This window comes from Macaca nemestrina, chromosome 4 (genome assembly GCF_043159975.1).
Source record: "Macaca nemestrina isolate mMacNem1 chromosome 4, mMacNem.hap1, whole genome shotgun sequence".
Lineage (NCBI taxonomy): Eukaryota > Metazoa > Chordata > Mammalia > Primates > Cercopithecidae > Macaca > Macaca nemestrina.
The window spans coordinates 38,059,505-38,077,795 of record NC_092128.1 but is presented as its reverse complement, the minus strand read 5'-3'; the positions used below and the strand labels follow the sequence as shown (position 1 = coordinate 38,077,795).

The 18,291-nt window shown below is 35.9% G+C and overlaps 1 protein-coding gene across 6 annotated transcripts in view; it reads left to right on the top strand.

The window, feature by feature from the left end:
• LOC105475315 (cadherin like and PC-esterase domain containing 1) overlaps window positions 1–18,291 on the top strand; it is a 311,154-nt gene that overhangs the window by 22,927 nt on the left and 269,936 nt on the right. For all 6 annotated transcript variants that reach the window (XM_011730473.3, XM_011730510.3, XM_011730493.3 and 3 more), the window contains one exon: window positions 4,117–4,300. In XM_011730473.3, the coding sequence (XP_011728775.2) occupies window positions 4,117–4,300 (184 nt within the window). The remainder of the gene's footprint in view (window positions 1–4,116; window positions 4,301–18,291) is intronic.

Below are 18,291 nucleotides of genomic sequence, written 5' to 3'. Positions count from 1 at the left end.
AAGTACTGTTTTTAGGCTGGGAAAGCAAAATTGAACAAAACAGACAAAAACATATGCTTTCATTTAGCTTCCATCCTGGTATGAAGAGAGAGAAAATAAACATAATAAGTTTCTAAGATACGGGAGGCCCAGGAAGAAAAAATCAAATAAATGTAATAAGTAAACAAATTATATTTATGCATTAAAACATAATGACTCCTATAGAGGAAAATGTATATCAGGTATATGAAATCATACATATTATTGCAAAAATGCCTGTTATGACAGAGATCAAACCATATTAATTGAAAAGCTTATGGAATTTTGAATATAAAATTATACTATAATATAGATTATTATTCAGTTTTATTTACATATCTTTAACATAATTTATTGGTGAGACACCATGTTGGACACTTTCATATTGAAAATTCATTTAATTCCCTCATACAGTAGGATTTGTTACTTCATTTACACATGTGAGAAAACTCTGATGTGGGTAGATTAAATAATTTAGCTCAGTAGATGAAGCAAGCAAGTGATGGAGCCAGAATTCAAATCCAGATTTTTGATTCCCAATCTTCTTTTTTTACTCTACATTGCTGCATCCAATGCTCCCAGTACTTTATGACAACATTCTGTCCTTTGCTTTATCTCAGATGGCACAAAGTTTTCAGATTTTGGACATCCTTTCAGTAAAAATAAAAAGTGTCCAGTTATAAAATAACTTTTATGTCGTCTAACAAAGGGATTTCTAAGGAAATATTTTGCAGCTCTCTCAAGATGAGAGAGACGCAAGTGAACACTCAGAATCAACATTCAGTAACACTCATTCTTTTCTAAATTCTGGGCCAGCAGGGTTGTTTCAAGTGAAGTTGTTGTAGCAGTGGCCAGGTTAAACGTATTCTTCCATTAAAAATATACCTTTGGAATTGTGAGAATAATCAGGACCTCTTATTTCTGAAAGTGCTGCTATTAGCGTTTGATGACCTCGCACTTGCTAGTGTGGTTGACATAATTGTTCACATCGTTTTAATTTCACATACGCAATGTGTGCACCTGTTGTCAGACCGGCTGAAACTGTTCTTGCCCTTTGGTATTGAGCCATTCTGCTGATACAGTGTGTTATAAATATGACAAGGACAGCAGCAGTTTGTATTACAGGATAATACAACATAATGCTACTGACAAGCTCATTTCCTATTTATTCCCTATAGTCTGAGATGTGGGTTAAAATTTCAGTCTATGCTATGAAGGTTATTACCAAATATGGCCAATAATTGTACTTTATTTAGATGTAATATACCCTCTACAGGGTGTATTAGTAAAAGTTACATTGTTCTTGCTTAAATTGATCTTTATTGGGGGAAAAAGAGGATGGTATCTTTCAAAATGAAAACTACTCAAAGTTTTAAAATATATCTTCCTTGTGTGAAATCCCTTTTGTATTTGAGCCAGCTGTAATAGAGAGGAGCATCCTGTGATTACAAAAGAAAATGTGACATGGGAATTCTGGATACAGCGGGTTTGCTTGAGTGACACTGATATACTGGGAAGCATCTGTCTTCCCCTTGCACCTAGACACTTGTTTGTTTACTTTGGCTTTCTACAGGCTACTCAGTTCCCTCTAACCCCTGTGTCCAAAGGCTAAATGTGTATTTGATTTCAAACACTCCTTATACATTTATTATTGCCAACAATTATAACATTTGGGGAGAATTGGGTCCCAATTTTCACTTAAATTGTTGCATTTAAATGGTTTTCTCATCAATAAAACGCAGTGTCTTTTAACAAAGGAAAATATCTAATCAATCTCGTTCTCCCAAAGTAGCACGTACAGAAGGTACGATTAGCCAGAGTTCTATTCCTTTTCATTATATTCATTATACTTATCACACACATAGTAAGCAACTATGTTAACATGTGCCAGGCAGAGCGCAAACTCAGAAGCAGTTTTTCCAGACTCATTGTTCTTTTTGATATGTTATTATTTAAAAAAATACCTCATAATACCTCCTACATAGCAAGCATGGTTCTGAGCACTTTACAAGTGTTAACTGTCTAATCCTCATAGCACCTTAGGAAGAAGGTATTGTCTGAAGTCACATAGATAATGCTGGTGCAGCCAGGTGATTCGAATCCAGCAGTTTAGATCCAGAGTTTGTGTCCTCCTGAGCTACTCTATGCTTTATCTATGAATTTTCAGCTAGCAATAGTTTGTAAGCAATAAAAAAATAGCATATGATTCCTGACCTCAAAGGATTTACAATCTAACTCTGTTTCTTCTTTCTTTCAATATGCATCTTCAAATATTTTGATAACTGCTATGATTCATTAATTTACTAAATATCTTCATTTATTAAGCATGTACCATATATCATGTCTTGGGATAGACATTTGAGAGACATGAACAATGCAGGCCGGGCTGTTAAGGGGCTGATATGAGAAAAACGTAATTTCCTTTCATGAGTGCTAATGAAAGTATGCATTTCAATTAAACATTTCCATAAGAGATAATGTTTGACTATTGAGAGTTGATTTGGAATTTGATAAGCGAAATAACGAAAAGAGGAAGGAATTGTAGGTGGAAGGAACAGTGATGTGCAAAAGAGCAGGTTGTGGGTCAGGAATAAAGATGATTAAGAGTGTGATGTGATCTGACCAGAGTAGGAAGGCAGGGTATAAGTTTAAATGATCTTGTGTTTCTTGATAAAGATGTAGAATTGGGCCGAGTGCGGTGGCTCACGCCTGTAATCCCAGCACTTTGGGAGGCCAAGGTGGGCGGATCACGAGGTCAGGAGATCGAGACCATCCTGGCTAACAAGGTGAAACCCCATCTCTACTAAAAATACAAAAATTAGCTGGGCGTGGTGGCAGGCTCCTGTAGTCCCAACTACTCTGGAGGCTGAGGCAGGAGAATGGCATGAACCCTGGAGGAGGAGCTTGCAGTGAGCCGAGATTGTGCCACGGAACTCCAACCTGGGCAACAGAGCGAGACTCTGTCTCAAAAAAAATAAAAAATGAAAAATAAAAACAATAAAAGAAAAAATAAAAGATGTAGAATTGATTGATTCTATCAGTATGGGAAATAATGAAGACATTTAAGTGCTGAATAACATGGCATTCACAATATGAAAAAGATCATGTTTTAGGTTAATAAAATGGACAGGTTGACTCAGAGCTCAGAGCTGTCATTGCAAGTAATTTAGATTCCCAGCTGTGTTTTTACCAAGTCCCCCTCATCTTCTCCACTACCTCCTTTGGCTCCTCTTGTTCAACCTCTCTCCTGGTTTTTGCTGACCTTCATGCAATCTCATCACTCCTTCTAGTAATAAAAATCATCTGTACTTTATCGAGGTTTAATCTCAAGTTTTCAGAAAAACCCCAGTATCTGCCATTAAGCCTTATAATGAATTTAAATTTCAGCCTTCTTTTTCCTTGTCAATTCAAAAATCTCCTTTGTTAGTAGAATTGCAATTTCTATTTTGAGAAAGAGGAATATTTATATGAAAGAGCAATAAACTATTGAGATAATAACCTGGAATTATGATACTTCAGTAGTTCTCCTCTCCTCACATGTGAAGACCCATTCTGTCTCACTGAGATGCGTTCCAGTTTTGCTACAACCTAATTGAGAGAAACTGCAGCATTGTTTATCTACAAAGAGCTCTGGACTGCTTCTCACCTCGACCCCTTCCTGACCATGTCCTTTCCGTACAAAACCCATCCTCTCTGAGTGTTTCCTCGACCGTGTTTACCTAAAAGAGCTATTAAAAGATAATGCAGCTAGAACTACTTTATAAAAGCACAGCGCAGATGAAAGGCACTGCTATTAATTTGTATTTTCAGCTAGAGTTGAGCTCTATATTTCTATGCATCAGTATTCCTCCAAGAACCTCTATATTTTATAGCCTAAAATTTTCATCTTTCTCTTACAGTGAGGACAATTCAGCTGGCCTTCAGTTCTTGCATATGAGGTCATCTTTGTCCTTGTCAGTCTTTCAGAGAAATTGTCTTTCACTTCTAGAGAAAAACTTAAGAAAAACTTCCCAAATAGTCCTTGATTTGCATTCGTGATGTCCTTCAAGGGAAATGTACTACTTTTTTATATTGAAATTTTATGCCTTCTTTTCTTAGGTCGAAGAATCAATGGAGACACACTTTGGCAGCCATGGCCGAAGGGCCATACTCTACAGGCCTCCTTTCTACAGCAAAACAGAGCTTCGGCTACACCAGCGCATTCTGACTCAACATGGCTATACCGTTGTGATCGCTGAAGAAAGGCACAATGCTGGCCTTGGACTGGCGCTACTAGAACAAGGTCAGAATAGTAAGAAGTAACTGCCAAAGTCACTTGACATATAATGTTAAACAATTTCTAGAATGTGCTACTATCTCCCTCTAAAAAAAATTATAAAACCAAATGTTTATCCTTGACCAACTTTCTCACATCATAGAAAACTTATCTCTTTTTTTTACTTCCTCTCTATTTTTCTTTAACTGTATCTCTTTATTCCTGAAATTATTTTGTTTATATTTTTGTAGCATTTTGGAGTCGCATAGTTCATGTTTAAATGCCACATAAAAAATGTTTATGTTTATGAGACTGAATACATGTTCTGCCCAGCACCCAAACTGCTTCATATTTTAAGAAAATTGCAGCTTCATCTGACTGCAAGTAGAATGTGCTGGAAATTGTTTCCAGAAGCCAGCTTAAATGTGATTCACAGATTGGCTCTAAATAGGAAAGAAGTATGGATATTGATCATATGCACCATTACTTGTCAAGTACATTTATTTCTGTCATTTGGAGAGAATAATAAGAGATAAGTTTTTAAACAAGTTTTTTTGCAAAGAAAGTTGAGTAAATAATGAGACTCAAAAGGGCAATAACAATAAGACCTACCATTTCTTGAGCAAGTAACTGTGGCAGATTCCATGCCATCCTCTGTACTCATGATCACATTTAACCTACACTATAGCTGCCAAGCATCCTGAGATGAAGAAATATAAATTCCAACTTCAAACCCAGATTGCAGAAAAGGAAACTGAGGCTTTACCAGCTGAAGTGGTACACCTTGCATCTTACATCTGGTGTGAGGGATGGACAGATGATGATACCTGTGTTTCAACTCTCACTTTGTCTGCTCTGGCTTTTTACCTCTTTGATACTTCAATCTCTCCTTTGGTCCATAACCCTGCACTTATCTATCTTTATGAGAGCTCAATGATGCAGAACCCTCATTCAGAATAAGCAAATCAGATTTTTCTCTTTATGATTGTACAATATATCTATTTTCCTATTTATTAAAAGGGGAGGAGGTTAAGCACTTTGAATTAACTGTTTATCTCAGCCATTGTTTCCTTTGGGGGAGAATAGTCAGATCCTGGTATCACAGTAGTTTTCACAACAATCTTGCCATCAGCACAGCACTCCTCCAGTTAGATGCCCCCTTGCTGGTTTGTGCTGAAAGCAAGTTGGGAAGATATTGCTGAGAAGGTTGGGGACTGTTTAGCCATGACCATCCTTTAACACATTGGCAGTGAAATTGTGAGCTACTTAGAAGAAACTCTGAGGAAGTAGAATCCAGAAGATCTGCTTTGATGAGAAGAAAGAAGGTCTTAAAATATGCAGAGCCTGGGTCATGGGGACACAGGCTTTTGTTTACTCCATTTAGTCATCACTGCCTTCTAGGAGTAGTGTGGAAATCTAAAGCACTGAGCTTCTGGAAGCAAATGAGGAAAAGAAAACAAAATAAGAAAGCTCTGGAATATTAAGGAAAGCTGAAAAGAAACTTTGCAAACCTTGTATTTTCACTGATGTTGGCTCCATTCTGTAAGACCAATCTAAAGTTCTGGAATACCCATAAGTGATATTTAAAAACCTATTTATCAGAATAGCTATTGGTATAAAGAAAAAAATACAAAATGTTTAATCTTTCTTTCATTCCACAAAATATTTCATCCCATCCCTAAAAGGGGTGATTGTATAACTACTGCACACTGCCATGGGACCCATGCTCCTGGAGTCGTGCAGAGTGGCCCTGATAACATGCTACTATTTTCGAAAATTCCTAAAATTCCCTGCCTTCTTGGTGCTGCTACTGACTTTCTATGGGCACAACATGGATTATCTGTACATTTCAACTTCAATTCAATTTCAGTTTTCAATTTTCTCCAGCTGCAAAGCAGATGGGTTATAGCTCCTCTTTCCCTTGATGTTCTTGGGCCAGTTTTACCAGAGAAAGGAGACTTACTCTGCAGCTTCCAAATATCAAGGAAGTGCAAAAACAGCCTGAAGGCAACAGAATCTGGCAGCCAAAGGAACTGCTGGGCCCAGTGGCACAAGATAACTATATAGTGTCCCTAGAATTTGTCAGTGTAAAAGCTGATTTGGTTTACTTTTCCCACATTCCCACAGCTTTTAAAACATCTAGATCCTACCTCTGTCTTGGCATTCTTTTACTGTGTATAATAAGATATTTTTACTGGATAAGTCTCAAGAAAGGGTAGCAATTTCCCAATTTCATGAGTATGGAACATTGATTTTTATTTTTTTTATTTGATTTTGTAGTTTTTACTGTGAGAACAATATGCATCAAATACCTGAATTTTTTTTTTAAAGAGTCGTGACTACAATCTAACATTTTCTTGATGATTTATTGTATAGAAAGAAAACATTTTTATTGCAGCCTATTTTCCGTGCCACAAATTTAATTTATAAATTATGTTTGAACTGAGGTACTTGCTACAAAACAGTATTTCCTAGAGATGTGATTCTTGCAGAATTTGTTTTGCTTTAGTTTCACATATTCACCTCATGGTTATTTTTACCATGTGTATATCAACAGAGAATATGAAACTATAGTGGGAATGTTTAAATGAAACCTCTCCAAGTTGAGCAGCCTGTGGAAAGAGGAAACAATTCAGAATAATCCAGAGCCCTACTCCACTTCCTTTTACCACTGCATTTTCTGCTTTTTAACCTGCAATTTGAAAATATTACATTAAAAACAAAACAGATACTCTCACAAATGGTACTGAGTACCCAGGTGCAGATTTGACACTTTGATAAAATGTATTTTTCATCCTAGGGCAATACCTATAGAAGGTATTTTCTCTATTTTGCCTATTTCACCTGCTTTCCTGTCCTTTCCTGATCCACCCCATTCACCTCTAAAATCTACTTGGAGTAGATTTTATCATTGGATCCGAATTATTTATGTATACTTGAGGAGTAGTACATATTTAGCAATTTTCTGTCAATTTCTGAATATATACTGCACTTTCAAATTATGTATATTATAATCTACACAAAAAAAACCAAAATGCAAACCAGTAATCAAGCTACAGAATTAAAGTCACTCGCTTTGTACCATCCTTTGAAGCACAAGTGACCCCTTTCCAGCTTGGAGCCATTCTTTTTTAAACTTTTGAGGAACATAAAAGGATAAAAATCAGCAAAACTAAAATGGTCATAGGCCAGATAGGTAATACTCCACTATTAAATATAATATTTACTAGTAGAGTAACCTTTGAGTTTTGTATTCGATTTAGTTTTCCTATGACTTGTATACTAGACACTTATTGAAAAGGAAAAAGTAGGCAATTTTGAGTCCGACATTAGAATATGGGTGTTATGTTACCCCACTGACTGGTTAATTCCTTTTTAATGACATAAGAGAAATTGATGTCTCTATTGGGAAAGATTTTAAGCCTATGAACATATGACTTAAGCAAGTTAAGTTCTCTGAGCCCTAGTTCTCTTATCTGTTAAAGGCATTAATGTTCTTAACTTCAGAATAGTATGTGGTGGGGACTGAATCACTTGGTCCAACCTTATCAGAGTTCTAGAAGGAGACAAAGTAAAGTCCAGTGAGTGTTTTATCTCATGCAGAAGCCAGAGAAAGGGGCCCAGGAGTTTACACGTTAAAAACAGCCACAAGTAATTCTTATGTGTAGCCCAGTTCGGGGATCACTGTTCTGAGGGACATATTATTGGTTCAAAGAGTAACAATTTTTAGAGTTAATTTTGGGAATAAAACAATGCAACAGTCTGCTTGCTATTATGCTATTACATTGCCTATGATCTAACTGCATAGGTATTTACAAACAGCATTTCATCTTTAAACTGATTTTGAGAACAGTATAAGACAATTGTCTTTACAGATTTAGGCCTACAAAACATAACAGAGTAAAAGCATGCACTATTACGGTTCTCCCATCCCTTGCTTTGGAAAAATATATCTTATGCCCCTGCATTTGTGAGAACATATAATTCTCTAAAGGAAAAGATAGAAGCACCATTCAATTATTCTGTTTCCTATCATGTAAGTGCTGTTTAGTAAATCAATGCTTCAGCATATAGTGGCCTAAAAAGGAAAGTTTTTATCCTACTCCAATGGTAAAATCCAAGTAGTATGTGGTCAAGGGACTCTGACTTAGAGTAGATTTTATCATTGAATCAGAATCATTTACGTATACTTGAAGAGTACTGGATATTTGGCAATTTTCTGTTAATTTCTGAATACATATTATACTTTCAAATTATGTATATTATAATCCACATGGAAAACAAAATGCAAACCTGCAATCAAGCTACAGAATTAAAGTCAGTCTTGCTGTTTAAAATTGCTCTTGTTTTTATAACTTGGGGGTTTCACATAGAATGTTTTTTGAAGAAATACAGAAAGTAAAAGACCATATAGACGTTCTTGCCAAGGGCTGGCAAACTATGGTACACTGGCTAAATCTGGCCCACTGCCTGATTTTGTAAATAAAGTTTTATTAGAAAACAGCCACTCTCCTCTGTTTTTGTATTGCCTTTGGCAGCATTTGTTTTACAAAGGCAGAGTTGATTAATTGCAACAGAGGCTGTATGGCTTTTAAAACCTAAAATTTTTATTATTAGGCCCTTTACAGAAAAACCTTTCCTAGCTCCTGTATCCAGAATAAGCCTATGTAACTTGATGTCATACCAAGTTGAGGATTCAACTCTAGGACTGGGATGTTTCATTTTTTAAGCTTACACCACATCTTATTCAAAAAGGATATGATGGTTTACAATAAAATATATAATAACAAAATTAATAAAATATACATATAAAATTAAGGGCCAAACTGGTTATTCCACTTAGCTACCATAATTTAGGCTTAGTTTTGTCCATGAGCCTCTAAACACCTAGAACAACAAGAGAAAGAATAGAAGTTTTACTCTCAGGAAGAAGGAACCATCATGATTCATCCCCCTAACTTCCCACGTGCTCAAATAAGATATTTAAAACAATTTTTTTCAAAGGGAGTATTAAGTAAACAACGGTAAGTTATGCAATGGGTCAAAAGTCAGAGCAACATTTGTATTGCAAATGAAGTAGATGTCATATCTTGGTTCATATAGCAACATTTTAATATGAGTTCAGAGTATAACATTACAGCATGATATAGCGAAGACATTTCTATAAAGGGCTAGAGTTAATACTATGATAAATAGTATTTATTGGAATTTGTATTGATATTAAACTTGATACAGTGTGTTCTGGAGAACAGTATTTAAATGATGCTACTTGACAGCTTTTCACCTCCTAATAAGGACACTGTTATTTACCCAAATATGTTCTTGGGAAATACTATTAAAAGATATAGTTAATAGAGCAAGAGATACAGATCACTACTTAATGCTGTGGAAAATATAAAAAGAAAGATCTATTTCCTTGTTTATAATTTAATAGTTTTCTATCTTCCTATATTTTATTTACATTCACTTGCACTTTAAAAAATGTCCAACATCAGTATATCACTTGGAATTTAGTCTCATTTTGAAGGTTTATTTATAGTGGCTACTTGCCAAAAGCTGTTTCTGAAGTTTGTATAGAAAAGAAACATCCACTATAGATCAATCTTAACCTTTGTAATGGAAAACATATTTCACATTTTTCTTTTTATTTGTAATAATAAAGAAGCTATAAGGAAGTCGAACTTTAAATTACCCATAAGTAAGATGAGTTTAACCACAATAATAACTTTCTTGGGGTAGTAGTAGACTTTGGGAATTAAAAAGTATAAGCATTGAAGTAAGACAGAACCTAGGTTGGAGTCCTTAGTGTTACTGTTTAATGGTTACATAACCTTGGGCAAGTATCTTATCCTCTCAAAGTCTTGGTTTTCTCATCTACAACTTGATCCTTTTGAGGTTGTTTTAAGAATGGTACATAGTAATCACTCCATAAACGGGAGATAATATTGTTACTACTGTCAAGAACTAGTTACAGAAAGGAGAACATGACATTTTCCCTGTAGGGAGATGTATTTAAAATACGCCATAGTATAAGAGTGCTGCTGTTGGATGTTATTGTGGGTAAAATGAACTTGATGGGTGTTTTTCAATTTAGCCTTCTCAACTTCTATGTTCTCATTAAAAGGTCTGGGTTGTAAATCCTCATGAAATTCTGACAACTCTCCTGGATTATTCTCGTGGAAAAATCTCACATTAAAAAAAAAAAATTGTAAGCTTCCTAAGGTCAGGGACCATGTCTTTTCTGCTTATCATTTATAACCACACCTTCCACATAGGGGCATCCCATAAGTATGTATTAAATACATGAACAAAGGAGGGTAACACAGTGCATCAATATTTGGACTCCCAAAACAGCAGATTCACTCAGGAAACTCATATTAAAACTTAATTTATAAAACTTTTATTTTATTTGACTTTAGAGGAACACTGATATTCTACTTAGACTTAAATCCACTCTTACACCAAAGATAATGAAACCATAAATATAGTATTACATAGGGCTGATAGTTTATACATCCAACGATTCTATACTGCTGGGGCTTTTAAGTACTCGTGTCCATTTTTAAGAATTTTACTCTTTCCTTGCTTTCGAGGCTCTCCTGTTACATTTGCAGGTTACTTGACCTATTGATTTTGGGACAGGTTGGATGAGTTTCATTCTATACATATTCAGTTGTAGGTGTTGTGAACTTTTCATAGGGATGTATTCAGCAGAAACTCAAGCAAGCAGAAAGGCCAGGTCAGGAGATGTGGGTCATCTTCTGAGAGGTGATAATTGATTTACTGAAGGTTCAATAGCCTGTAAAACAGTGTAACACAAGTGTTACCTAAGGATGCTCTCTGGTAAAAGTAAGTCTACAGCTTTTGCTACTTGTGAACCTATAAAGCAAGAAGGAGAATAGTCAAAAACCACGTCATATCACTTAGGTCCTATCTGCATCTTCTATATTATGCTCTGTAGTTTATTTCTTAGTGTGATATAAGTTTTATTGGTCTTCCAGTTCTTTGCTTTGAAAAAACATGTATTACGATCCAGAATTTTAATAACACACTTCTCCAGAAAAAAAAGACACCATCAAATTATTCTCTTTCCTATCATCCAGGTGCTATTCAGTAAATCATTGTTTTACTTCATAGGATAGTAAGTGGCCACAAAAAGATACATATTTTTCTAAGTGTTTAACCTGCTCCTGGGGTCAAGACTCAGTAATATGTAGTTCAAAAGACTCTGACACAGAGTGTATTTTATCATTTTGTCAGAATTATTTACGTATACTTCAAGAGGGTTTATTTCTACAGTTGCAGCAGAAGCCGGAACTGTAGCAGGAATGAGAAAACAGATTGTTCAACTGAAAAGAATGTTTCTGGGAGGCCCTATATGTAGTTGAACCAATATTTTTGTATTCCCATTGTTTAACGAGGTGCTTGAATGCAAGATTTATTTTTAGTAACTCTAGAAGGCATCACTAGGACCAGTTTATGGAAGGACATTTTATCGATCAGAGTTGTCCAGCAATAGAACAGCCCAAACCAAAAAGTAGGAAGTTTTGTTGCAACAGAAGCAACTCTGGGTTGCTGTATTATGTAGCAGAATGAGTGAAATGACCACCAAAGCTTTTTTTGAACTCTACGGTTCTGTGGTAAAATATAAGACTCAAACACACAGAATGAGAGAAAACAAGACAAAAATATGAATCTCTATCATTGCAGGGATTCCTTTTGTTTACTCTTTGCTTTGTCTGGTGTTGCACGGGCGAAAGAGAGAAATAGCAGGCAAGGAAGAGGTGAGAAACACCAGTCTGGAGCAAATCTGGATGTGGCCCTCTTGGACTAGTAGTGCACGTTTATAGCAGATGCTTCTGCTGATAATTTAAGGCTTGAGAGCCTAATGAACTTTTCTTCCCATTCCTTTTCCCCCACTAGCCCCACACAAGCACCCTGCTGCTTTCCTGAGTTTAATATGCTCTATGACTATTTAGCAGGAAGACAAAAGAGTAAAGGTCACATTTAAAAGGCACTGTGTGTTTTGCCTCGCCGGTGTTTCGCTGAGAACACGTTTGACATACGTTTTTCATTATGCAAGTAATAGGCTTTGGATGGTATCAGAAGTGCTTCTGTATTTTAGTTAATCAAACTGGGGGGAAAAAAGAAATTGAATCAAAGAAACATATAAGACTGCACTATTCTATTTTATTGTGTTATGACACACAGTAATTGTATGCTCAGGTTTATTGTTATTTTCCTCAGTGCTTATAGAATTACTGATGTATTTACGACCAAACAGAATTCGTTCTTTAATTGGCTCACTGGAGCTCAAGGAATGTTTATTTAACCTTAACTCAATTGAGTTGTTTAGACTACAGAGACTTGAGTTCAATTTACTTTAATTTTTGAAAAAAAATTGTCTTATTTATAAAAGTTGAGCTTAGAGTGACCTCCCCATTCTGATGTTTTCTTTACCCTTCGCTGTGCACAGAGAACAAAAAGCTAGTGTCTCATTTTTACTCTGAAGAATCTAAACTGCCTCCTTAAATGAGTTAGGTCTTACAACTGAAAATGGCAACCAGATGTTTACCAAAGTCCCTAGCATTGCCCCTTCAAGCCTAGCTTCTTTCTAATTGTTTGATCTTTTTAAGTTTCATGGAAACCAGACTGGGTATTTAAATTGTCTAAAGCTGGGAAATGTTTAAATATAGCTTTGAAGATACTTTCTCTGAACTGTCTTGTTAGTTGTACTTTCTTTTATTTTTAAGGAAAAATGCAGCACTGAAAATTTGATAAGTAATTTATTTCAGGTCGTTGTTCTTTTTGTGTATCTTTAAAATGGAAAAGACTATTTTTTGAAAAGAAATCAGACATTTTTGTTTGGTTTTGCCTAAACTGTGCTTTGAATGGCAGATTTAATTTGTAAAAACACATAATATCTGAATTACAATTCGATTGAGGAAAGACTCCAGGAAAGATAAACAAACTCCTTCATATGGGATCTTTCAAACGACAGTTTGTGGATTAACTAAAACGGGAGTTTGGAGACTCCAGGTACAGTGTATTTGCTACGCCAATGCATTATCAAGTTTAGCTGCTTAAACTATTTTTGATATTTTTCTCAATTTGGGAGGAGTTTGGGAGCTTCTAACTATAGTTCCCAGACTGTCTTTTAACGATTGTACAACTTTTACTTTCTACTCTCAATATTATAAGTATTGTTGAAACCTCCCAACTCACTTCCTTTTTAGACTTGACGTTTCCCAAAATAATTAACATTTTCCTCTGATGGTCTTTCATCTTTTTTAGCTGAACTTGCTTCCCTCTAACACTGTCTCTTGGTGGACATACAAACTTCCATTTGGGTAATACAGCCTTAAGAAAAAGTAGAATTTTTTTCTTAGCAATCTCTCACCAATTAACTGTCTATAACAACTTTTGCCCCCACCTACCTCCTAAAATTGTGCCTTCAAAATTTACCAAGAAATTCCTTTTTGTTAGGAAATTCAGTCACTATTGAATTGCAATGTTTTTGGTATGAGAATAGATTTGGGCGTGAGTAGAATATCAGTATTTCTCAAAAGTTATATACATTCTATTCTGTAATGAATGGAATAGAATAGTGAGATTCCCCTCTCTACATAAAAGTAAGAAAAAAATAGCTGGGCTTGGTGGCAGGCTCCTGTAGTGCTGGCTACTCAGGGATTGAGATGGGAGGATCCATTGAGGCCAGGATGTCAATGGATCCTGATAGCATTGATGTGAATTCGCTGAGGCAATTTCTGAGTTTCTTTTTTCTTACTCTAGCAGTGTTTCCCAACCTTGATCAAACGCATGAGCCATAGTGGAATAAACACCACGCCACCATGTCCTTGCATGTGATATGCATTGGGAGTGATCTTCCAAACCCTTTTCTCTCTTAACCTCCTGAATGATGCCTTAACCTGCATCTCCCATCTTTCAACTCCTTCTTTGTGTTCCTTCTTGAAATATGGACATTCTCCAAGACATTTATCCCCAGTCATTTTTTTCCTTTTCTTGATACTCCCATTAGTAATTTTTTCTACTCTGCAGATGCAATATCTCCCTCAGGAGATATAACCTCTAAATACGGTTGAATCCTACCTAATTTGTCTCCTATGGGCAGAATTTGGAGAGTCAAGATTGTCCAGGTACCTGATAGATGTTTTGATTTGTGTATTCTACGGCCTCAACATGTATAAAACACAACTGATGGTGCTACCCCAGCAGTATCTGTCATTCCTTCCTGACATGTTTCTGTTGCTAGTTCCATATTCCCTCACTCTCTCAGCTCTAAAGCTCGTCGTCACATCCCCCATCCCCATCAGGAGATCACTATTATTTGGGCAGTCTTCTTTAAGCTCTGAGCGATCATTTCTTTCTTAAAAACATGTTAATTTCATGATGCCAATTTTATATTTCCTTGAGCAAACGACAGTAGTATACCCTTCAAAAAGCAAACAAACAAACAAAAACAGAGAACTTGCTTACTTAGGTGAACTGGAATCTCAAGTTTTCAAGAAAAACTGGCCTGTTCAGGAATCTACCTGCTTCCTTACAGTTTCAGTTTCTCTTTCCTGAAATCACAACACACATCTGTCACCAAGCCCTGTAAAATGTGCATCTGCTCTACCCTGGGTCCCCCTTCCCTACAGCTACTTTGCCTCATCCTTGTGCTATCATAGTAGCTATTAAACACTCCCCTATTATTTTCTACTAAACAGAACACATATTTCTTAATCAGGCATTCAATACTTCCCATGCTATGGGGTCAGACACTTCTACATCCCTGCTATAGCCTTGGTTCTCAGGCCTGTCCACACATTCCAATTACTTAAGGAACTTAAAATTTTACAAAGCCAATGCCCAGGTGACACTCCAGAAAATTAAATCAGAATTTTGGGGGAGGGAGACAGACCAGGACATCATTATTAAAAAAAAAAAAAAAAAGTTTCCCAGGTGATACTAATACATGGCTAGGGAGGATAACTATAGTAATTGGCCTGCTCAACTTTGCCTGATCGCATTTCAAAGCTTTCTGCCTTGTGTTGTTGTTGAGGTTTTTGTTTCCTAGAGCTCCCTCCTTTCTGTCAGTTTTTTGTTTGTTTGTTTGTTTTTGTTTTTGGTTTTGAGACAATCTGGCTTTGATGCGCAGTCTGGAGTGCAGTGGTGCAACCATGGCTCACTGTAGCCTTGACATCCTGGCCTCAATGGATCCTCCCATCTCAATCCCTGAGTAGCCAGCACTACAGGAGCCTGCCACCAAGCCCAGCTAATTTTTCTTATTTTTTTGTAGAGAGGGGAATCTCACTATGTTACCCAGACTGGTCTTGAACTACTGGGCTCAAGGAATTGTCCCACCTCAGCCTCTCAAAATGCTGGGATTACAGACATGAGCCATCTCTCCTGGCTCTGTCATTTCTTAATGTTCAAACGAATATGTAATCCCCCCCCTCAATTCTTCTCAAGACAGAAATGGTGAACAAATTTCCTTAGACCTCATCATACATTATTCATATATCTTTGATGCCTAGGGTATGCTTTGTGTCATACTTTTTGATAATTTTTTTGTGTTTCTCTTACCTCCCCTTTTGTATTATAAACTTCCTGTGAAGCAGGGAGTATTTTATTCATCTATTTGTATGCTATTCTGCATAAAAACAATGCCGTGCATATACCTAGTAGATACACAACTAAATGTATACGCAATTGAAAAAATAAACCTACAAATAACTAATAAAATGGCTGAATCTCTCCTTCAAATATTCAAGTGCCATTTTCTTCTTTGGACTTTTGGAAAAAAAATTAGTGATCATGATAAGAAACAGCTCTATGGGAGAGCAAAATGAAACGTGCTCAGGGCTGTGTCTGAGCTCAACCAAGTGAGGAACAGAACTCACATCCCCCTACCCCTAGTGAAGGCTCTTTGTAACCTTCTTTCAGATTTCATCAAGCCAGTGACATCTCTGTTTCCAAAGAAAGAATTCTACCAACAAGTTAATTGTAACCTTTAATAATAATAATAATAATAATAATAATGAGTTTTAGCTCTTTCTCGAAGGAAAAGTAGGGAAGTCACAGCGAATCTCACCATTTATATAACAAAATGTTCCATTTAGAGTGGGGAACTCTTGGAATTTAAAAAATCTTGTTTAACATTCCACCTTCTTATCAGAGTCACTAAACAAGTGATTAAGGGATGAGGAGAGCAGAGGCGACTCTAGGGGACCTGACTAGCTCTATATTTTATAATTATCAGAAGCTGAAGGGAATCCCTTTAGCTTGAAAACATAGTTTTGGCAAAGCTCTACCATGGTACCTACTGATTTGCTGGGATGGTGATTTTCAAATTTGGCATGCATCAGTGTTCTCTGGAAGGCTTGTTAAGTTGCAGACTGCAGATTGCTGGGCCCTACTCACGGTAGATCTGATTCAGTAAGAATGGGGAGGCAGGTTAAAAATTTGGATTTCTAACAAGTTTCCAGGTAATGGTAATGTGCTGGTCCTGGGACCACATGTTGAGAATGACTGTGGTAGTTACTTTTTTATTATCGTTTTTCAGCTTTTCTTACAGAAGCATAAAGAATTTCTGCATATCTCCTATTTAAGTAGTTAGTAGCCAAACAATTCCTCATTTGCCTTGCCAGGACCTTGAATCAACCTTTCACGTTGGTGAGAAGCCACACTACTGAATTTGCATAGACGCTGAACCCATTAATTATGAGTTGACTTGCAAAGCATTTGTACATGTTAGCTTCTTTACAGTCAAAGCCAATGATCTCATTTAAAAATGATAGCACAACTGAATTTAGACTGTCTTTGGACACACTGAACTTTCTGGAAGAGTAGGATCAAGGCAAAAATATGAACACATGATTTATTGCACATGATAATCATAGGCCCCCAAAGAGCAGCAAGATGATAGTATGGAAAAGAACATTGGCTTAGGTTGCATTGTCTATGTGAAACCATGTCTAAATCACTTAATTTCTCCAGATGCCTTTCATTTGCATAAAATGGATACTTTTGGATTAAATGATCATTAAGGTCCATTCCATTTGGAAAGGGCAAAAAGAAGTACACTAATGAATGAGAGGTATTACCTGTAACTCACTAACAATGATAATTAATTTTGGATGATTCTTTATAAGCTTGTATACATTTTGTGCAGTTTTCTAGCTTGCTTTTTTAGCTATTAGTTTAATAGCTATAATAATAAAGCTTTTTAATTTTATTATTATTATAAGACACACATGCCATAAAAACTTTGTAAACATTATTTCAATGGCTGCATAAAGTTATATTACATAAATTTATTTAATACTTCCTTAACTTAGTTTACCTAATTTTTCCAACATCATTAGATAATTATATTACCCACTGTTTTGCTGTTGTAAATAATGCACTGATAACATTATTATACATAAATCTTCATCCATATTCCTAATTATTTTTAGCATAGATTTCTGAAATTAAAGTTATTGGAATAAAGACTGAAAATCATTTCTAAAACTCTTCATTTATGTTATCAAAATTCTATCTCTTCTATCTGAAAAGGTTAAGTCATTTCTCATCAGCTGCACAAGAAATTTCCCATGTCACCAAAGTTCATCAACATCAAATCTCTTATCTTCATAAGTGAGGCTGTTTTAAGATTGAGAACTTTACCTGTTGTTCTATGGAAGTATAGAGTGAAATTCCAAATTCATTGTTGTAGTATAAAACTGATGAACTTTCTTCTGGAAAATTGTTATTTGTGTCATAGTAGAAATGCTGGCAATGCCAGAATGGCAGGCACGTTCCACAGTTATCTGAAAACTCATCCAGATAGCAAATGTATAGGGAATAATGAGGGTTTACATTTTCATTGGTTTGTTTGCTCAAATATTTATGTTCATGATTTGTCCACCTTCAGGAAAGATAGCATATTAAGATTAATCAGCAACAATTTATTTTGGCACCTGAAATCTCTACTTTATAATTGTATACAATGTGATTACCACATGATAAAA